This window comes from Eubalaena glacialis, chromosome 19, assembly GCF_028564815.1.
Source record: "Eubalaena glacialis isolate mEubGla1 chromosome 19, mEubGla1.1.hap2.+ XY, whole genome shotgun sequence".
NCBI lineage: Eukaryota > Metazoa > Chordata > Mammalia > Artiodactyla > Balaenidae > Eubalaena > Eubalaena glacialis.
The window spans coordinates 36,482,372-36,505,739 of record NC_083734.1 but is presented as its reverse complement, the minus strand read 5'-3'; the positions used below and the strand labels follow the sequence as shown (position 1 = coordinate 36,505,739).

Here is a 23,368-nt window from a genome sequence, read left to right as displayed (position 1 = left end):
ATTTGGTGTTAGTTGCTTATTCCTACAAATTTGTGTTACTTTGGTGAAACCGGTCTCTCAGAGATGCAAATAACTGATTCCTTGAAGAGGACAAGGTCTGCAGTTTCTGTTGTTTAGTCTCAATTGTTTGCACTGAGATAATTGTTTTCTCTATTCTGATTCAGAGCCACTAAAAATACATATATTCTGCATGGGACTTTTATTTCCCCTTTTAATTAAACAAATCTTATCTACATAGCAACAGCTATGGACTTTTTCCTCCCTCAAATGTGTTTGAACAGAATCAAGATTCAAGAGGCTGAGACTTGAAAGGTTGATGTATTTCTACCCAGCCTTCATAGGGAGCAGCAACTGTGTCAGATCACACAGCTGTTCATCCATCCTCTCCTTAATACAATCCGGAGAGAGCTATTTCATAGTTCCCTTTCCAGAACAATCCTCAAGTATAAGCCATATTATGTTGTATTATAAACATATGTAAGCCTCAATAAACTGTATGCTTCTCTGGGCAGGACCAGGGTTTTGAGCTCAGAACACAGCAGAAGCACACTAGCTATGTGAAGAGTGGATAAAATAAACAGGAGGATCTGGCCACAGGTATTCCATGAAGTGGCTGGTGCAATTCTCAGTGTACCCCCTTAACCCTTTGAAGTGAAGAACTTAAGGAAGGTTTTCAAAATGAATACTTCCAATTTCCCCAAATAAGAAAGATTCTTCTTATCTAAACTCACTACTGCAACTTAATCCACGGACATGATTCTTTTCAAATATTATCTTTTTCCTGGTTAATATATTTTTTCTTTTCATTAATACCCTACTTTGTATTGGACATTAATCTAACCACTCAGACACGATTAGCAAGCTAAATGTCTTATTTATTAAAAATGGTTAATTTTCCCATCTTAAAAAAATGGAGACGTTTGAATGTCTGAATATGCTCATTTATCACCAATCCCTGACAATGCATCCAGGAGTTCTTGTGTAGGACACGAATAATTTTTATAAAAACACAGTTGCTGACAGTGTTGTGCATCCACACAGCTTTATAAAACAAAGCAAATGATGACCATCAATTACAATAACCTCACTAGAAAAGACTGCAATTAATCTACAGCTCTTCAGATAATGACTGTTGCACTGCGCCAAGGAAAATGCTCGGCATTAACTGGCTTATCGTGATCAGCAATAATAGATGGGGCAGATGGCAATGCGATTATTCATTGTCAACACAATAAACAAATGCTTTGCTGCCGAAGTGTTTACCTAGGTCCTCTCAGAGGATAGCTCAAAATAGAGAACAAAGGCAGCTCTGAAAATAGCTCAAACTAAAAATAAACAGTTAATCTATGGATGACATATACTTACTTAACTGGGGCTAACCCTCAGTAGAAACCAACTGGAAAATATTTTCCCTAAGGAAATCATGGGTTGGGTAGAGTTTTGGCATTATAAGGTACAGTAAAGCCCATAGCTCACTTGCTTGTTAGGATGAGTCACTTTTATGAAGTCCTCAAATTCCATTCCATGATAATAATTCCAGTGATGAGAATTCATTGTTTTCAGAGGCAGACTCATTCCATAGATAGATAGCTCTCATTGTTAGAACATATATTTAGCTGACTGCCATCTCTCTGGAATTTTGGACAATTGACCCTATGTTTTCCCATCATCCCACATAGAAGATGTTAAACTCTTCTTGCTCACAAAAGCCCTTTATTTATTTTTATTAATTAATTAATGAATTAATTTTTATTATTTTTTAAACATCTTTATTGGAGTATAATTGCTTTACAATGTTGTGTTAGTTTCTGCTGTATAACAAAGTGAATCAGTTATATGTATACATATATCCCCATATCCTCTCCCTCTTGCATCTCCCTCCCACCCTCCCTATCCCACCCCTCTGGGTGGTCACAGACCACCACCGAGCTGATCTCGCAGGGCTAAATGCAAGCATACCTTGTTTTGTTGCACTTTCTTGTACTGTGCAGATACTGTGTTCTTTACAAATTAAAGGTTTGCAGCCACCCTGCATTGAGCAAGTCTATTAGTGCCATTTTTCCAATAGCATTTACTCACTTGTGTCTCTGTGTCGTATTTTGGTAATTCTCGCAATATTTCAAACTTTTTCATTATTATTATATTTGTTAAGGTGATCTGTGATCAGTTCTTTGATGTTACTACTGTGACTCACTGAAGACTCAGATGATGGTTAGCATTTTTTAGCAATAAAGTATTTTTAAATTAAGGTATGCACAATGTTTTTTTAGGCATAGTGCTATTGCACACTTACTGTAGTATAGTGTAAACATAACTTTTATATGCACTGGGAAATAAAATTCACGTGACTTGTTTTATTGTGATCTTCGCTTTATTGCAGTGGTCTGGAACCTGCAATATCTTTGAGGTATCTCAAAAATCAATGCCTATCCAACTCTTTCCACATGACATGTTTTGGTGCTTTCAACATTCTGTTTTTTTGCACCTAAACCCACACCAGTTTTTAGACCACTCATACTCAGGGGCTCAGAAAGAAATGTGATATATCTGATGTGGTGTACTCAGGGCAAATTGTAACTATTTGTGCTGAGGCTGAATGTCAATCTTGCCTTGGAGCAGGGGATGTGTGTGTGGCTGCTCTGCTTGGGAAGCTGTTCTCCAAACACCATTAGTCTAGATAGCACCCCAGCTTTGCCATGTCCAGGGGGCAATTACTTCCGGTGCGCCTTTTAAAATTTTTGTGCAGGATGGCTTTGTTGATTAAGTCCTCCTTCTCTAGAAAACTGAGATAATTCAGGCAGAACCTGAGCTGAAATTGACACAGTGGTAACTAACCAAATTCTCTCGCAAAAATTTTTACAAATGCACATTCCTGGACCCCTTCTCTGGAGACTAATTCAGCTTCTTCCGGAGAAGGATTCAAATGTAAATATTTTGGCAATTTTCCCCAGTTAATTCTAATTCACAACTCTGTTTAAATGCTTTTTTCATTGAGAACACTTAATAATGTACTACTGATGGAGTGCTTCACAAACCTAATATTCATACTCTCCTGGGAGCTTTAAAAATGCAGGTTCTTTGGAGCAGCTGATACTTGTGGTCCGGAGTAGGTCTAGGAAAATTAATACATCAAGATCAAATTGTTATATGTTTCCCTTAAGGGTTTTGGAAGCCCTCATTTACTCCAAAATTGTAGTTTATATACAAGTTACAAAGCACCCTTATTACATATTGAAGAAACAAGCAACTTTAAGAAATTCTACAACGTAAAGATTTTAGCCTGGTAACCATCTATATTTTTTCACTCATTCATTTAATAAATTCATTCACAAATTCATTTTTATTCTGAGACAATATTGTGATAGGCACTGGAATTTAAAGTTCAGTAGGGGAGAAAAACAAAGAAATAACAGCAAATAAATGTCAGTCAACAAAGAAAATGAATACAAATCTTAAAATAACGTATTTAAAAAGGAAGAGTTTATCTAATTTTAAATAGTCTCTAATTCAGACTGGCAGTCCCCAGTCATTCTCAGTTCATGAGTTTTTGCCCTGCTTTCATCATATTCCTTGCTATATGTTAGTTCAGGATCTCTAACTCTTCAGAATTTCCCATTACATTCTCATGTCCCTTTGGCAGACATCCCTAATCATTCCTAGCTTTTTTTCCCCTACAGATTCAGAAAGGAGACTCATATTCCTGCTCAACCCGGTCCTCTATGCAGCCATTACTAATAGACCATAGATGAAATCCACGTGCAGCTTCCCCCAAGCACAGTGCCTTGACACACCTTGGTGACTTTGCTGTTCCTTGTTTCCTGTTTTATCTTTGTTGTCTATCAACTATTGAGTACTTCTAGTGATCCTTACATCTTTAATCCCACTTAATTTTCAAAACAACCTGGAGAGGTATATAAACTCAGCCTTAGAAGGATCAAGTAACCATCTCAAGGTCACACAATTACTGTGTATCACAGCAGGAGGTACAAACTCAGGTTCTTTGATGCCAAAGCTGATGCTCTTAAACTTGTTTTGCATTGCTTCTCTTCTCAGCCCAGTTCAAAGGGCACCTCCTCTGTGAAACTTCTGCACGCTTCAAGGAAAATTTGTCACTTCTTCCTTAGAGATGGCCAAGGTCTTTGTACATCTCCATTACAGCATGGCATTATACTTTAATGATTTGAATATAGTATTCTTTGAGCTCCTCTGTGGTAGGAACTGTGTCTTTACATATATATATCTCCGTATCCCTGGTAACTAGCACAGTGCCTAGGTAGGTTCTCAGTTGATGCATTTTGAATGATCATTAAGATCTGGCCACTGGACTCATTCAGCTGTGGATCTCTTTCTCAGTGTGTGGCCTTATTATATTAAAAACAATGCCAGGTTTAAACATGATCTTGATTAAAAATATTAAAAAGACCAAGCCAATAGTGAGATACATACTTCTGTTATTTGAAAGCCTTCTTGACATCAGTTATTGAGGACTCTTAAACAGAAACCTAGCTACAAGATATTTAGCATATAAGGACACCTGACCTCTAGTTGATAACCACCCTCAAGTGTAAGGGAGGTAAAAGAGGTCAAATTAACTACACCCTGCTTATCAAGTGTCATATGTCATAGCACACATGATATTTGTTTAAATTGTAGCTCTTGTCCTATAACTGAAGGTGTGGTTTGGCTCACTGATGTAGCCTGAGTTCTGTCTGGGTTGATGGTAGACACAGTGACACTCACCATTAATGGCGGCACATTCTGCAGAAACTCAGACTATTTAGTTCCCTGACATTTATTTCGCTATACGTAGTAGTTTTGTGCAAATAAGACCCATTCTGCCAGAAGGAGAATTATGGAATCTATGCAAATATATGTGACATATAGGGGGCTGATTGCACAGATAGGTGTAAATGAAGATGTACATGTAAGGTGAGGGTTTAGGGTTGAAATAATGATCTGGCGATATCTTAGGGCATTAGTCACAAGAGAGCTGCACCAATGTCTCAGGAGGAAATATCAAGTTTCACTGTGGTCTTCCCTGGAAAACACTGGAAGCTCATTATAAACTTCTATGTCAACTTGCAAAAGACAGATGGAGAAAGGAGGCACAGACCTTCTTATTTCATAGATACAAGAGCAGTCTTTCCATCTGTCATCACACCTTGGATATAAATAAGCACCAAATCTTATTAATTGGCACTTACCTGTAGTACTTCAATAACCTCACATACCTCCCCAGAGAAGGCTTGTCCGTTGAGGAGGTGCTCTGACCCTTGGCTATCCTCACTCCCAAAGTGTAGCCGGACCTCCTCCAGCCGGTGACTGTATGTCATGGGCCCTCCTGATACGTTGACCAAGTGCTCCTTGTCCAGGCGCAGGGACACATGTCTTCCAGTGTTGTACATGGTCCCACTGACCTGCAAGGCAATGAGCAACAGGTCAAACAAGGCTCTCCTCCTTCCATTTCTCACAATTTCTCACTCAACCCAGCATGGTGCTTAGACCAATGCCTTTTGCTTCCTTTTGATAGGAAGACACTAGGCTAATTCCACATGTGGAGTAGGGAGTGACAGCCTCCCCAGAGAGCATTTCTGCCCTACCTGGCATCTATGGTACTTTCTGTGAGTCATGAGCCACATTATCATTTAGGAATCTGAGGTAGGAACTCAAAGGAAACCTCATCAACTGTGACTAATATTTTGGACGTTGCACTTATAAAGAATTAACTTGTCTTCTTACCATAAATATTTGGAATGTAAAGATGCTGTAAAAGTTAAAATCTCAGGTGTGAGAAATTGGAGAAAGCAGTTAGTAAGGATGAGATGCTACAAAGGCCAAAAGAGAGACAAGTAAGCTAAAATGAGTGAATAAGAGCAAACCTTAGGGGGAGACTGAGGCTTATGTTTGTAGTCTCAAGCATTCAGTCTGGTGTGTCTTGGTTTAGGTCCTTCTCTCACCCCTGCAACCAGACACTGCAAAGAGTCAGAGCTCTGATACTTTCTTGCAGTTTGTGGCCTCAATGTTAAGCTAAAGAGATTCATATAAGCGTCCCATTTTACAGACTTCCTATTCCATCTTGCTTCAGCCCCTGCAAGCTGAACCTTACTGCTTGGGGTTTCTTTCCCTCCTTTTCTCTTGAACTTGATGCTCAGCTTCATTTTGTTGACTATGACCTTAGCACCTCTCAACACTTGATTCTAGAACACTGATTCCTACCTGTGAGTCTATTGCCTTAGTCTTCTGGGTTGACTTAGCTCTAGGGGCAGATTGAAAACTTAAGGGAGACTTTGAGTGGGTCTGGATGGAATGTTTCTGGGCTATGGATTGCTGAGCTACTTGGATTTTCTACCTGCTTATTCTGACTCCTTTGGGCCTAGCCCTAGGTATTCTTTAAGCTAACGGTCCCCCAAATTTTGGCACCAGGGACCGGTTTCGTGGAAGACAATTTTTCCCACGGACTGGGAGGGTGGAGGTTTCAGGATGATTCAAGTGCATTACATTTATCGTGCAGTTTATTTTTATTATTATTACATTGTAATATATAATGAAATAATTATACAACTCACCATAATGCAGAATCAGTGGGAGTCCTGAGCTTGTTTTCACTTGCCACTCACAGATAGGATTTTGATATGAGTCTGCAAGCAATTGATTTATTATGGTCTCTGTGCAGTCAAACCTCTCTACTAATGATAATCTGTATTTGCAACCACTCCCCAGAGCTAGCATCACTGCCTCAGTTCCACCTCAGATCATCAGGCATTAGATTCTCATAAGGAGCACACAACAAATATCCTTCACATGTGCAGTTCACAGTAGGGTTTGCACTCCTATGAGAATCTAATGCAGTGCTGATCTGACAGGAGACAGAGCTCAGGCGGTAATGTGAGTGATGGGGAGCAGCTGTAAATACAGATGAAGCTTTGCTCACTCGCCTGCTGCTCCCCTCCTGCTCTGCAGCCTGGTTCCTAACAGGACACGGACCGGTACCGGTCCGTGGCCTGGGGGTTGAGGACCCCTGCTTTAAGGGATTCATATAACTTCTGACAACTTCATTAGATATGGTTTTCATATATTTGCTCTATAGCATTAACCTTACCTGCCCCTCCACCTTTCTGGCACTAGTCTTGTGAATGATCAGTTAGTTTAGTTCTGTAGATTTCTCACTGTGGCAGAGACAGCAGTGTTTACCAAAATACTCCACTGACTCACTATAGCACCATCTTGCTATAAGGTGGAGCCCATGTGCTGATGTTGGCCATGGTCTGTGAGGGGACATGACAAATGTCGTTTACAGGCTGAAACAGTGAAAAGCTTATGTAAGATTCTCCAGTCTCTTTCTTCCCCTGCTTCATCAATCAAGGGGCAATATGGAAATTTGTAAATGTGGTACAGCTACAAGATGGAGCCTGTGTCAGCCTGAGTCGCTGGCAGATTATGTGCAGATTGCAAAAATGGCTAGAATTCTTCCACTCCTTGTAACTACACTACTTACAATGTGACCTTGTCGCAAGTCCCATCAAGATAGGGCCGTCTGTTTCTCCACCCCTTGAATCTGGACTGGCCTTGTCACTTGCTTTGGCCAATAGCACGTAGTGGATACAACATGCTTATTCTGAGAGTTGGTGTCTAGAGGCCTTGCACGTGTCCTTACTCTTTTTTGGAAACTCGAAACCACCATACAAACAAGCCTGGGCTAGCCTGCTGGAGGATGACCCAGAGTGAGGAGAACCATCCCAGAAGAAGCCATCCTAAGCTGGCCATTCCATGACTGATCCACCAGTTGACTGTCTTAGTCTGGCCTGGACCAGAAGAATTTCCCACAGACCATAGCTTCCCATATACTGCGGAGCTAAAAATTTGGTTGTTTTCAGTCCCTAAGCTTTGAGATAGTTTGTTATAGAGCAAAAGCTAACTGATATACTCTAAGTCAATCATCTTCTCTGTCATGTGACTCTGGAACTATCAACAGAAACTCTGGACAGTCTTTGTTGAGTAGCTGAACTAGAAAGTCACTTGGGGCTCAGACAGTCAGTCTGCTAATCAGCTGGAAAGTCATACCAGAACGAGAGAAGAAAGCAGCAGATATGCCAAGAGTGACAGAGGAAACCATGCAGAGAGAGAATTGGAGAGAATATCTACTTCACCTTCAGAAACCCTTTGCACCTCTTTGTTCCACTTCCTTCGTGAGGCCTGGGCTGTGCTTTCTCTGATACTTTACATCTTACAAAGGGATTTATTTTTTCTTAAGTTATCTATTCCTTGCAACCAAATGATCCCTATCAAAGACTCTATGCCTGTTCTCCAGTCTCAAGTAAATGTATATTTAGTCAGTATGACATAATGAGTGCTTGTCTTCTTTTCTTGTCCCAATTTATGACTTTCTTTGCAGTAAAATGGTAGAGGTAGATTTGTGTTTGACACTGCATTCATCTTTAAGCAAAATTTATTTTTTCTACTTATTAAGATAATATACAGGTATTATACATGGATAGGAAGACCCAGAAAAGCTCAATGAAATAAAAATCAGCCACAATTCTACAGTAAACCAATAATCACCACTAATATTTTGGTATATAACTCTTCACACTCATAACCGTATATATCTATATTTTAATGAGATCATTTTATATGTGTGATAATAAATGCTTTTCACATACAAGGGTATATGATTTTATATATATATAAATATATTATTATATATAAAAATTTAATATATCTATATAAATTTATATATTTAATATATTATACACAACATATGTGTAATATATTTAATATATTTGTTACATATTTGTACATTAATATATAAATATATATAGTAAAGATATATTATTTTTAGTCACATGAATATTTCTAGGTTATTAACTGTTCTTTTGCAATATCACTTTGAAATAGTTTCATAATATTCCACTGTAAACATATATGACTTATTATTGAATCTTTACAGCCTTTTCACTTTTTCACTGCTGTTAAAAAATATTGCAATGAGATATAGAGAACAAACTAGTGGTTACCAGTGGGGAGAGGGAAGGAGGGAGGAGCAATTTAGGAGTAGTAGAAAAAAAGGGTTAACATGGGATTATATGAAATCATCTTTGTGAAACTTTTGAAAATTGTAAAGCACTACACAATTTAAAGAATCTTTCACTCAAAAAAAAAAAAAATACTGCAATGAACATCCTTATGGATAAACCTTTTTACTAGTGCAGATATTTCATTAGGCAAACTCTGGGTCAGATGGTGTACACATTATTACAGTGCTTATTATCTATTGCCAAATCCATTTGCTGTGGAGTGTAGATCCCACAGAGCAGGGCTGGATATCAAATTCTTTTCAAATTGCATTAATTCAACAAGCAACATCCATGGGTCCCTATAGTATGCAAGGCTGCATAACAGGAGCTGCTTCAAATTCTTATAGGATATGTGCTCTGTTCCAATGAGCAAGTATATCAGGCTTCCCCGCACTTATAAAAATCCTCTCAATGTGTCTGTCTAATGTTCCTAAGAAAATTTTTGCCCATTGAAGCAAGGCAGGGACCATGTCCTATGCTTGTCTGCATTTTCCCAGTAATTAACACAATGGCACATAGTAGAGAGAAGAATAAAGGACTCTTGAGTCAAAAGATTCCCAATCTGCCTCTTGGTGACCTTGAGTAGTTCAGTTAATTTCTTGAAGCCTCAGTTTTCTTAACTGTAAAATAGAGATAAGACAATTTCCCCTATGAAAATGAGGGATAAAAAACTATAAGGTTTATAGAGAATGAATATGAGAATGATAGAAATAAATCCCTCCTTATCAGTAATTACTTATTGATTCCACTTACATGAAGTCCTAGAGTAGTCAAAATCATAAAGATAGAAAGTAGAATGGTAGTTGCCAGGGGTGGGGTGCAGAGAGGAATGGGAGTTATTGTTTAATGGGCATAGAGTTACAGTTTTGCAGGATGAAAAAAAGTTCTGGAGATGGACGGTGGTTGTACTTAATATTGCTGAAATGTATAAGTAAAAATGGTTAAGATGTGTATTTTACACACATAAAAATTGGAAAAAATTCCCTCATGAATTTGTTGTGAGAATTAATACATTTAATGGTCAAACATTTTCATCCTTTTCCTTCATTTACTTTTGACAATGGGTGCCTAGCTGACCTTGCGGGACCTGTGTTGATCTTACCCACTTCCCATAGCCCAGTGGAATATAGTGTTGCTTTCTAAAAGTCACAATGAAGAACTTTTACAGACTTCTGCATTGTGATGATTCACTTGTCTCTCATTTTGGATTTTAAAGCTCCAGTTGTGGGAAGCATCCAAGATCATTTTGAAGGCCATGAAGCAAACATGAAACCAGGGTAATCAGGAATAAACCAGTGTGCCTTCTAGTTCTTCCACTCCATACTTCCATACTCCTTCTACTTCCATGGCTCTATCTTCATTCATTCATCTGACTGTGTGCTAGGAGCTGAGGATAGTGTGGTGAGTAAAACCAGACATGGTCCCTGCCCTCATGGAGCTTACAATCTCCATTATGTAGAGAACAGAGTGGGAGAAGGAAGTTATGGGGAATCCATTTGAAATTCTACCATTTGCGTATGTGTTCTCACAATTAGAGGCAACACACCTATTCCCCCACCCTTCCCCCAGACATTGAAATAACATTAATTTATATTAATCAAAAAAAGCTGTGTAACAAGGGTATGGTTTGTTGCACTTTAATTTTTAAAAAAAAGCTTGACAATATTATGTATGATATCTAATAGTACATCTGCACTGAAGTAATTAACACTGCAGCAGTGTCATTTTACCTGTAATGCTAATTATAGTGATTCCAATGAACTACTTTGGTGCACAGCATGTTGGAAAAAGTTGTATTATGTAGACCAGGAAACAGAACTGAATGGAGACGTTGAAGCTGCAGGGGATATCCAGGTTGCCTCTGGCTGCCTCACAGTTCTTTTTGTTTTATTTTAATTCACTACAAAATGAGATGAGAGATACGATGCCCATGTAAGTGAGAGAAGTAAGAGTGGTTTGTGAATGCTCAGTGACTTGTCTAGAATCATACAGCTAGCAAACCCAGGTCTCCTGATTCCAAGTCTAATGATCTTTTTTTTTTTTCCCCACGGAACACAATTTTGTTCATTGGTTTTTATTTATTTATTATTTTTTTAACATCTTTATTGGAGTATAATTGTCTTACAATGGTGTGTTAGTTTCTGTTTCATAACAAAGTGAATCAGCTATACATATACATATATCCCCATATCTCCTCCCTCTTACGTCTCCCTCCCACCCTCCCTATCCCACCCCTCTGGGTGGTCACAAAGCACCACCGAGCTGATCTCCCAGTGCTATGTGGTTGTTTCCCACTAGCTATCTATTTTACATTTGGTAGGATATATAAGTCCATGCCACTCTCTCACTTCGTCCCAGCTTACACTTCCCCCTCCCCGTGTCCTCAAGTCCATGCTCTACATCTGCATCTTTATTCCTGTCCTGCCCCTAGGTTCTTTATAACCATTTTTTTTTTTTTTTAGATTCCATATATATGTGTTAGCATACGGTATTTGTTTTTCTCTTTCAGACTTATTTCACTCTGTATGACAGATTCTAGGTCCATCCACCTCACTACAAATAACTCAATTTCATTTCTTTTTAATAATATTCCATTATTATTATAATGGAGTAATATTCCATTGTGTATATGTGTCACATCTTCTTTACCCATTCATCTGTCGATGGACACTTAGGTTGTTTCCATGTCCTGGCTATTGTTAATAGAGCTGCAAAGAATATTGTGGTACATGACTCTTTTTGAATTATGGTTTTCTCAGGGTATATGCCCAGTAGTGGGATTGCTGGGTCATATGGTAGTTTTATTTTTAGTTTTTTAAGGAACCTCCATACTGTTCTCCATAGTGGCTGCATCAATTTACATTCCCACTAACAGTGCAAGAACCTTCCCTTTTCTCCACACCCTCTGAAGCAATTATTGTTTGTAGATTTTCTGATGATGGCCATTCTGACAGGTGAGAGGTGATACCTCATTGTAGTTTTGATTTGCATTTCTCAAATGATTAGTGATGTTGAGCATTCTTTCACGTGTTTGTTGGAAATCTGTATATCTTCTTTAAAGAAATGTCTGTCTAGGAATGTTGCCCATTGTTGGTTTGGGTTGTTTGTTTTTTTGGTATTGAGTTGTATAAACTGCTTGTAAATTTTGGAGATTAATCCTTTGTCTGTTGCTTCGTTTGCAAACACTTTCTCCCATTCTGAGGGTTGTCTTTTCATCTTGTTTATGGTTTCCTTTGTTGTGCAAAAGCTTTTAATTTTCATTAGGTCCCATTTGTTTATTTTTGTTTTTATTTCCATTTCTCTAGGAGGTGGGTCAAAAAGGATCTTGCTGTGATTTATGTCATAGAGTGTTCTGCCTATGTTTTCCTCTAAGAGTTTTATAGTGTCTGGCCTTACATTCAGGTCCTTAATCCACTTTGAGTTTATTTTTGTGTATGGTGTTAGGGAGTGTTCTAATTTCATTCTTTTACATGTAGCTGTCCAGTTTTCCTAGCACCACTTATTGAAGAGTCTGTCTTTTCTCCACTGTATACTCTTGCCTCCTTTATCAAAAATAAGGTGACCATATGTGCATGGGTTTATCTCTGGGCTTTCTATCCTGTTCCATTGATCTATATTTCTGTTTTTATGCCAGTATCATACTGTCTTGATTACTGTAGCTTTGTAATATAGTCTGAAGTCAGGGCGCCTGATTCCCTCAGCTCTGTTTTTCTTTCTCAAGATTGCTTTGGCTATTCGGGGTCTTTTGTGTTTCCATACAAATTGTGAGATTTTTGTTCTAGTTCTGTGAAAAATGCCAGTGGTAGTTAGATAGGGATTGCATTGAATCTGTAGATTTCTTTGGGTAGTAGAGTCATTTTCACAATGTTGATTCTTCCAATCCAAGAACACGGTATATGTCTCCATCTGTTTGTATCATCTTTAATTTCTTTCATCAGTGTCTTATAGTTTTCTGCATACAGGTCTTTTGTCTCCTTAGGTAGGTTTATTCCTAGGTATTTTATTCTTTCTGTTGCAGTGGTAAATGGGAGTGTTTCCTTAATTTCTCTTTCAGATTTTTCATCATTAGCGTATACGAATGCAACAGATTTCTGTGCACTAATTTTGCATCTTGCTACTTTACCAAATTCATTGATTAGCTCTAGTAGTTTTCTGGTAGTATCTTTAGGATTCTCTGTGTGGAGTATCATGTCATCTGCAAACAGTGACAGTTTTAATTCTTCTTTTCTGATTTGGATTGTTTTATTTCTAATTCTTCTCGGATTGTTGTAGCTAAAACTTCCAAAACTATGTTGAATAATAGTGGTGAGAGTGGGCAACCTTGTCTTGTTCCTGATCTTAGTGGAAATGGTTTCAATTTTTCACCATTGAGTACGATGTTGGCTGTGAGTTTGTCATATATGGCCTTTATTATGTTGAGGAAAGTTCCCTTTATGCCTACTTTCTGGAGGGTTTTTATCATAAATGGGTGTTGAATTTTGTCAAAAGCTTTTTCTGCCTCTATTGAGATGATCATATGGGTTTTCTCCTTCAATTTGTTAATATGGTTTGTCACATTGATTGATTTGCATACATTGAAGTATTCTTGCATTCCTGGCATAAACCCTACTTGATCATGGTGTATGATCCTTTTAATGTGCTGTTGGTTTCTGTTTGCTAGTATTTTGTTGAGGAGTTTTGCATCTATGTTCATCAGTAATATTGGACTGTAGTTTTCTTTCTTTGTGACATCTTTGGCTGGTTTTGGTATGAGGGTGATGGTGGCTTCGTAGAATGAGTTTGGGAGTGTTCTTCCTCTGCTATATTTTGGAAGAGTTTGAGAAGGATAGGTGTTAGCTCTTCTCTAAATGTTTGATAGAATTCGCCTGTGAAGCCATCTGGTCCTGGGCTTTTGTTTGTTGGAAGATTTTTAATCACAGTTCCAATTTCAGTACTTGTGATTGGTCTCTTTATATTTTCTATTTCTTCCTAGTTCAGTCTCGGAAGGTTGTGCTTTTCTAAGAAGTTGTCCATTGTATTGGCATATAGCTGCTTGCAGTAATCTCTCATCATCCTTTGTATTTCTGCAGTGTCAGTTGTTCCTTCTCCTTTTTCATTTCTAATTCTATTGATTTGCATCTTCTCCATTTTTTTCTTGATGAGTCCTGCTAATGGTTTATCAGTTTTGTTTATCTTTTCAAAGAACCTGTTTTTAGTTTCATTGATATTTGTTATTGTTTTCTTCATTTCTTTTTCATTTATTTTTGATCTGATCTTTATGATTTCTATCCTTCTGCTAACTTTGGGGTTTTTCTGTTCTTCTTTCTCTAATTGCTTTAGGTGTAAGGTTAGGTGTTTTATTTTAGATGTTTCTTGTTTCTTGAGGAAGGATTGTATTGCTATAAACTTCCCTCTTAGAACTGCTTTTGCTGCATCTCATAAGTTTTGGGTCATCGTGTTTTCATTGTCATTTGTTTCTAGGTATTTTCTGATTTCCTCTTTGATTTCTTCACTAATCTCTTGGTTATTAAGTAGTATATTCTTTAGCCTCCATGTATTTGGATTTTTTACAGATTTTTTCCTGTAATTAATATCTAGTCTCATAACGTTGTGGTCAGAAAAGATACTTGATATGATTTCAATTTTCTTAATTTTACCAAGACTTGATTTGTGACCCAAGATATGATCTATCCTGCAGGATGTTCCATGAGCACCTGAGAAGAAAGTGTATTCTGTTGTTTTTGGATGGAATGTCCTATAAATATCAATTAAGTCCATCTTGTTTAATGTATCATTTAAAGCTTGTGTTTCCTTATTTATTTTTATTTTGGATGATCTGTCCATTGGTGAACATGGGGTGTTAATGTCCCCTACTATGATTTTGTTACTGTCGATTTCCCCTTTTATGGTTGTTAACATTTGCCTTATGGATTGAGGTGCTCCTATGTTGGGTGCATAAATGTTTACAATTGTTATATGTTCTTCTTGGATTGATCCCTTGATCATTATGTAGTGTCCTTCTTTGCCTCTTGTAATAGTCTTTGTTTTAAAGTCTATTTTGTCTGATATGAGAATTGCTACTCCAGCTTTCTTTTGATTTCTATTTGCGTGGAATATCTTTTTCCATCCCCTCACTTTCAGTCTGTATGTGTCCCTAGGTCTGAAGTGGGTCTCTTGTAGACAGCATATATATGCGTCTTGTTTTTGTATCCATTCAGCCAGTCTATGTCTTTTGGTTGGAGCATTTAATCCATTTACATTTAATTATCAATATATGTGTTCCTCTTACCATTTTCTTAATTGTTTTGGGTTTGTTACTGTAGGTCTTTTCCTTGTCTTGTGTGTCCTGCCTAGAGACGTTCCTTTAGCATTTGTTGTAAAGCTGGTTTGGTGATGCTGAATACTCTTAGCTTTTGTTTGTCTGTAAAGGTTTTAACTTCTCCCTCGAATCTGAATGAGATCCTTGCTGGTTAAAATAATCTTGGTTGTAGGTTTTTCCCTTTCATCACTTTAAATATGTCCTGCCACTCCCTTCTGACTAGTCTAACTTTCTTGATGTGAGCAAATGCAAGTATCTTAGCTCATTTCAGATGGAAAATATGTTGGGGATTTTCATTTCTTCTCCAGGCTGTAGGTACAGGGCTTAGACAGTTACCGAGGCAGCAGGATTCTTTTTCAGGAAAATAGAAAACTGGAAAGGACACTAGGCTGCTGAAGTTCATCCCAGGAGGAGGCCTGGAGAAACCCAAAAGTCAGGAAGTCCCTTGGCTGCCTCATCTGCAGACATTTACACTGGTTTGAGACTGGGTGGAGCTTAATGCATTGAGGGAAGTGGTAACAGATGCTCCAGACAGAAATGCCTGTCAAGATTGTGTGTCAATCAGTATCATCTTGATTACTTGAAACAGTCTAAAAGTAATGTGTTCTTTTGCAAAGCAAAAATTTACCCCCAGTTAATTCATTTTGTAAAATTGGTTGTTCTTATATAGCAGATACGGTGCTTTGTGGCAGCTCATGATTAGCCAGGGCCACTTATTAATGGACTCATCTCCTCTTTCAGTCTGCTGACACTGCAGCATTAGAGGGAAATAAATTCAGCCAGTGTGCTTTTAAGGAGAATTTTCATTCTTTGAAAATAAGCAACAATCCTGTTTATAACAGTTGGCATCTTGGTTTGAATCCTTAGATGGTGTCAGATATGGTGCTAAATACTGAACATGAACTTAATTATCTTTACAATTTCTCCGTCACTAAACCTAGTGTGGTACTTAGCCCTGTGCTGTTTGCTTTTTCTTGGATGGGGAGATATGGGGCCAACCCTGCATGGAGTGGAGGCCTCCCACAAGCATACCTGTTCTCCTTGGTCTCTGTGGCTCCTTTGCATCTTGAGGCAAACATCCCATGAACGAGGGAGCCAGGGCTTGATCCCACATGTCTCTGACTCTAAAGTCTGTACTTTTAACCACTGGGAATTATTAGATTGCACAACCGATTACCTAACAATGCTTTCTTCAAATATGGGTTGATAGCCTAGTAACCCCCAGAGTGTTTGGAATTACTTATATTAGTCAGGGTTCTCCAGAGAAACAGAATTAATACAATGAGTATATATATGTAGAAAGAGATTTATTTAAGGAATTGGCTCATGTGATTGCGGAGGTTGCAAGTCCAAAATCTGTAGGGAGTGCTGACAAGCTGGAAATCCAGGAAAGAGTTGATACTGTAGTTCAGGTCCTAAGGCCAATTATTGCAGAATTACTTCTTGCTCTGGGGAGGCCATTCTTTTTGTTCTATTCAGACTTTCAACTGACTGAATGAGGCCCACCCATATTATGAAGGGAACTCTGCTTTACTCAAAGCCCACTGACTTAAATGTTTATCTCATACAAAACTACCCTCACAGAAACATCCAAAATAATTTTTGGTCAAATATCCAGGCACCATGGTCCAGACAAGTTAACACATAAAATTAACAATCAAATTTACCTTCAAATCCCATTTGCTTTCTTTACTACATCTTGTTCAAACAGCTCTTAACCAGTTGTGTTGACACCACACATAACAGGTTGGTATATGTAGTTATATAGCATATAGATATATATTTTTTTCTATGTTATATAATTTAAAAAGTCAGTTATACTAAAATTGTTCTCCAAATATCAATCATATGGAAGGAGAGCCAGTTTGTAATAATGTATGTCTGATACAGGATAAATACAAGGAGAAACATGCCAAGACACATATTAATCAAACTATCAAAAATTAAACACAAAGAAAAAATATTAAAAGCAACAAGGGAAAAACAACAAATAACACACAAAGGAATCCCCATAAGGTTAACAGCTGATCTTTCAGCAGAAACTCTGCAAGCCAGAAGGGAGTGGCAGGATATACTTAAAGTGATGAAGGAGAAAAACCTACAAGCAAGATTACTCTACCCAGCAAGGATCTCATTCAGATTTGATGGAGAAATTAAAACCTTTACAGACAAGCAAAAGCTAAGCGAATTCAGCATCACCAATCCAGCTTTACAACAAATGCTAAAGGAACGTCTCTAGGCAGGACACACAAGAGAAGGAAATGACCCACAGTAAAAAACCAAAAACAATTAAGAAAATGGTAATAGGAACATACATATCGATAATTACCTTAAATGTAATGGATTAAATGCTCCAACCAAAAGACATAGACTGGCTGAATGGATATAAAAACAAGACCCATATATATACTGTCTACAAGAGACCCACTTCAGACCTAGGGACACATACAGACTGAAAGTGAGGGGATGGAAAAAGATATTCCATGCACATGGAAATCAAGAGAAAGCTGGAGTAGCAATTCTCATATCAGACAAAATAGACTTTAAAACAAAGACTATTACAAGAGACAAAGAAGGACACTACATAATGATCAAGGGATCAATCCAAGAAGAACATATAACAATTGTAAACATTTATGCACCCAACATAGGAGCACCTCAATCCATAAGGCAAATACTAACAGACATAAAAGGGGAAATTGACAGTAACACAATCACAATAGGGGACTTTAACACCCCACGTTCACCAGTGGACAGATCATCCAAAATGAAAACAAATAAGGAAAAACAAACTTTAAATGATATATTAAACAAGATGAACTTAATTGATATTTATAGGACATTCCATCCAAAAACAACAGAATACACTTTCTTCTCAAGTGCTCATGGAACATCCTGCAAGATAGATCATATCTTGGGTCACAAATCAAGTCTTGGTAAAATTAAGAAAATTGAAATTGTATCAAGCGACTTTTCTGACCACAATGCTTTGAGACTAGATATCAATTACAGGAAAAAATCTGTAAAAAATACAAACACATGGAGGCTACACAATACACAACTTAATAACGAAGTGATCACTGAAGAAATCAAAGGGGAAATCAAAAATAACCTAGAAACAAATGACAATGGAGACACAACGACCCAAAACCTATGGGATGCAGCAAAAGCAGTTCTAAGAGGGAAGTTTATAGCAATAAAATCCCTCCTCAAGAAACAAGAAACATCTAAAATAAAAAACCTAACCTTACACCTAAAACAATTAGAGAACAAAGAACAGAAAAAACCCAAAGTTAGCAGAAGGAAAGAAATCATAAAGATCAGAGCAGAAATAAATGAAAAAGAAATGAAGGAAACAATAGCAAAGATCAATAAAACTAACAACTTGTTCTTTGAGAAGATAAACAAAATTGATGAACCATTAGCCAGATTCATCAAGAAAAAAAGGGAGAAGACTCAAATCAATAGAATTAGAAATGAACAAGCAGAAGGAACAACTGACACTGCAGAAATACAAAGAATGATGAGAGATTACTGCAAGCAACTATATGCCAGTACAATGGACAACCTGGAAGAAATGGACAACTTCTTAGAAAAGCACAACCTTCCGAGACTGAACCAGGAAGAAATATAGAAAATATAAAGAGACCAATCACAAACACTGAAATTGGAACTGTGATTAAAAATCGTCCAACAAACAAAAGCCCAGGACCAGATGGCTTCACAGGTGAATTCTATCAAACATTTAGAGAAGAGCTAACACCTATCCTTCTCAAACTCTTGCAAAATATAGCAGAGGGAGGAACACTCCCAAACTCATTCTACGAGACCACCATCACCCTGATACCAAAACCAGCCAAAGATGTCACAAAGAAAGAAAACTACAGGCCAATATCACTGATGAACATAGATGCAAAAATTGTCAACAAAATACTAGCAAACAGAATCCAACAGCACATTAAAACCATCATACACATGATCAAGTGGGGTTTATCCCAGGAATCCAAGCATTCTTCAATATACGCAAATCAGTCAATGTGATACACCATATTAACAAATTGAAGGAGAAAACCCATATGATCATCTCAATAGAGGCAGAAAAAGCTTTTGACAAAATTCAACACCCATTTATGATAAAAACCCTCCAGAAAGTAGGCATAGAGGGAACTTTCCTCAACATAATAAAGGTCATATATGACAAACCCACAGCCAACATCATCCTCAATGGTGAAAAACTGAAACCATTTCCACTAAGATCAGGAACAAGACAAGGTTGCCCACTCTCACCACTATTATTCGACATAGTTTTGGAAGTTTTAGCCACAACAATCCGAGAGGAAAAAGAAAAAAAAGGAATCCAAATCGGAAAAGAAGTAAAGCTGTCATTGTTTGCAGATGACATGATACTCTCCATAGAGAATCCTAAAGATGCTACCAGAAAACTATTAGAGCTAATCAATGAATTTGGTAAAGTAGCAGGATAAAAAATTAATGCACAGAAATTTCTTGCATTCCTATACACTAATGATGAAAAATCTGAAAGAGAAATTAAGAAAGCATTCCCATTTACCATTGCAACAAAAGAATAAAATATCTAGGAATAAACCTACATAAGGAGACAAAAGACCTGTATGCAGAAAATTATAAGACACTGAAAAAAGAAATTAAAGATGATGCAAATAGATGGAGAGATAAACCATGTTCTTGGATTGGAAGAATCAACATTGTGAAAATGACTCTACTACCCAAAGAAATCTACAGATTCAATGCAATCCCTATCTAACTACCACTGGCATTTTTCACAGAACTAGAACAAAAAAATCTCACAATTTGTATGGAAACACAAAAGACCCTGAATAACCAAAGCAATCTTGAGAAAGAAAAACGGAGCTGGAGGAATCAGGCTCTCTGATGTCAGACTATACTACAAAGCTACAGTAATCAAGATAGTATGGTACTGGCACAAAAACAGAAATATAGATCAATGGAACAGGATAGAAAGCCCAGACATAAACCCAGGCACTTATGGTCACCTTATCTTTGATAAAGGAGGTAAGAATATACAGTGGAGAAAAGACAGCCTCTTCAATAAGTGGTGCTGGGAAAACTGGACAGCTACATGTAAAAGAATGAAATTAGAACACTCCCTAACACCATACACAAAACTAAACTCAAAATGGATTAAAGACCTAAAAGTAAGGTCAGACACTATAAAACTCTTAGAGGAAAACATAGGCAGAACACTCTATGACATAAATCACAGCAAGATCCTTTTTGACCCACCTCCTAGAGAATTGGCCATAAAAACAAAAATAAACAAATGGGACCAAATGAAACTTAAAAGCTTTTGAACAGCAAAGGAAACTCTAAACAAGACGAAAAGACAACCCTCAGAATGGGAGAAAATATTTGCAAATGAAGCAACGGACAAAGGATTAATCTCCAAAATTTACAAGCAGCTCATGCAGCTCAATATCAAAAAACAAATAACCCAATCCAAAAATGGGCAGAAGACCTAAATAGACATTTCTCCAAAGACGATATATGGATTGCCAACAAACACATGAAAGAATGCTCAAGATCATTAATCATTAGAGAAATGCAAATCAAAAGTACAATGAGATATCACCTCACACCAGTCAGAATGACCATCATCAAAAAATCTACAAACAATAAATGCTGGAGAGGGTGTGGAGAAAACGGGACCCTCTTGTACTGTTGGTGGGAATGTAAATTGATACTGACACTATGGAGAACCCTATGGAGCTTCCTTAAAAAACTAAAAGTAGAACTACCATACGACCCAGCAATCCCACTACTGGGCATATACCCTGAGAAAACCATAATTCAAAAAGAGTCATGTACCAAAATGTTAACTGCAGCTCTATTTACAATAGTCAGGACATGGAAGCAACCTAAGTGTCCGTCAACAGATGAAAGGATAAAGAAGATGTGGCATATATATACAATGGAATATTACTCAGCCATAAAAAGAAACGAAATTGAGTTATTTGTAGTGAGGTGGATGGACCTAGAGTCTGTCATACAGAGTGAAGTAAGTCAGAAAGAGAAAAACAAATACCGTATGCTAACACGTATATATGGAATTTAAAAAGTGGTCATGAAGAACCTAGGGGCAAGACGGGAACAAAGACGCAGACCTACTAGAGAATGGACTTGCAGATACAGGGAGGGAGAAGGGTAAGCTGGGACAAAATGAGAGAGTGGCATGGACATATATACACTTCCAAACATAAAATAGATTGCTAGTGGGAAGCAGCCGCATAGCATAGGGAGATCAGCTCGGTGCTTTGTGACCACCTAGAGGGGTGAGATAGGGATGGTGGGAGGGAGGAAGACGCAAGAGGGAAGAGATATGGGGACATATGTACATGTATAACTGATTCACTTTGTATAAAGCAGAAACTAACACACATTGTAAAGCAATTATACTCCAATAAAGATGTCAAAAAAAATAATGTATGTCTGAGTTATAGAACAATTGTAAAGAAACAATTTAACTTTTTTTTTCCATCAAAAGACATATGCACAGCAAGGTAGATTTATCCTTGAGTTTGCACGGGGCATCAGAGGTGATTCTGGCACAAGTCCCTCAGGTTGTCAAACTTCCTGTTACCAGATTGGAAAAAAAAAAGAGGAGGGGTATCTTTTTAAAAAAACTTAACTTTTTAAAAAGACTCAATTCACAAAATAAGCACATTGACAATCTTTTGTTTTAAAGGAGATAGCACTTGTAGGGTTGATGTTTGCTGTGGACAGCTAAGCTTGAGTAAACCTTACCTTCAGAAATTACAAAAGATTCAATAAGTAGTTACTTGTTTGGTGTATTACAAAGCTTATGTGACATTTCCATTTCATTCTCTCTCAAGGCAGTCTGACTGAAATCTCTAAATACTCAGAAATAATTCCCCACAGCTTATACAGAAATGTAACACTACAAATGGAGTATCAGACAGGAAACAGAATTTCAACTGTGTAAAAGAGAGAGACAGCCATCTGACGTGCACAGGGCTACTTGCATTCACTTGGTTGGGAGATACAGGGTGGAGAGCACCCACAAATTTTGAGGACTTACTATGTGTCAGATGCTGCGTCAATTTATGGATCAGAAAACTAGGTACAGATAGGCTAAAGACTCTACTCAAGGTTATATGAAGAGCAAGCGAGGGCACTAGCACTCAAAAGAAGACTTTATGACCCAAAACTCATGGTCTTCCCACTGTCTCAGACAACACCTTCAAAGCTACCATAGAGATGCTGCACTCCATTTTTCACTGACTCTGTAAACTTTAGAAATTTGATAATGGTCCCAATTTATTTTTCTATATAGAGCTGGCAGAGGCCCTGCTCACTCCTAACAGAGGAGTGCTGGCACTCTTGCCTTTAGGGTACAGTCTTCTCTAGCAGATTGTCTTTTACTGTAATTTGGGTGAACACATTGGGCTGGTGGCTGTAACCCTAACATCGATGACAGCAGCAGTGATTGTGGTGTGTGCTAGGCCTTGCACTTAGTGTCTCCACTTAATCCCTACACTGCCCATGTGAGGAAGGCATTATTATCTATGTTCTACAGAAGAGGAGATGGAGGCTCAAATGGGTTACATGACTCTAGCTAAAGCCGCGGAGTTAGAAATTGGCAGAGCCAGAATCCAGCCGTGGCCTGTTTGATTCCAAATTCTACAGGTCTTAAAAGAGAATAGGTCAGAAGTTGGCAGAAAGAGTGTTTGGGAAATCATTTAGATTATAAGTAGCTTCTGGGATTGGGGATAAACTCCTAAAGCCCAACTATGATTCCCCACAGATATGCCAAACTGAGTTTAATTTGTTTCGCCAGGCTTGGCCTGAATATCCTTGGAGATTTCTAAGCCCCCAGGTGGCAGGGCAAATCCCAATCCACAACTTGCTGGTTGCTGAGAAATGGATCATACCTGACTATCCTAGCGCTGGGTTAGCAACTGGGTGGCCAAGCTCATAA

General features: G+C 37.8%; 1 protein-coding gene across 1 annotated transcript in view; it reads right to left on the bottom strand.

Moving 5' to 3' along the window:
- The window catches only part of CA10 (carbonic anhydrase 10), a 638,185-nt gene that overhangs the window by 98,221 nt on the left and 516,596 nt on the right, over positions 1 to 23,368 (bottom strand). The window contains exon 4 of the mRNA XM_061176004.1: positions 5,232 to 5,417. Within this exon, the coding sequence (XP_061031987.1) occupies positions 5,232 to 5,417 (186 nt within the window). The remainder of the gene's footprint in view (positions 1 to 5,231; positions 5,418 to 23,368) is intronic.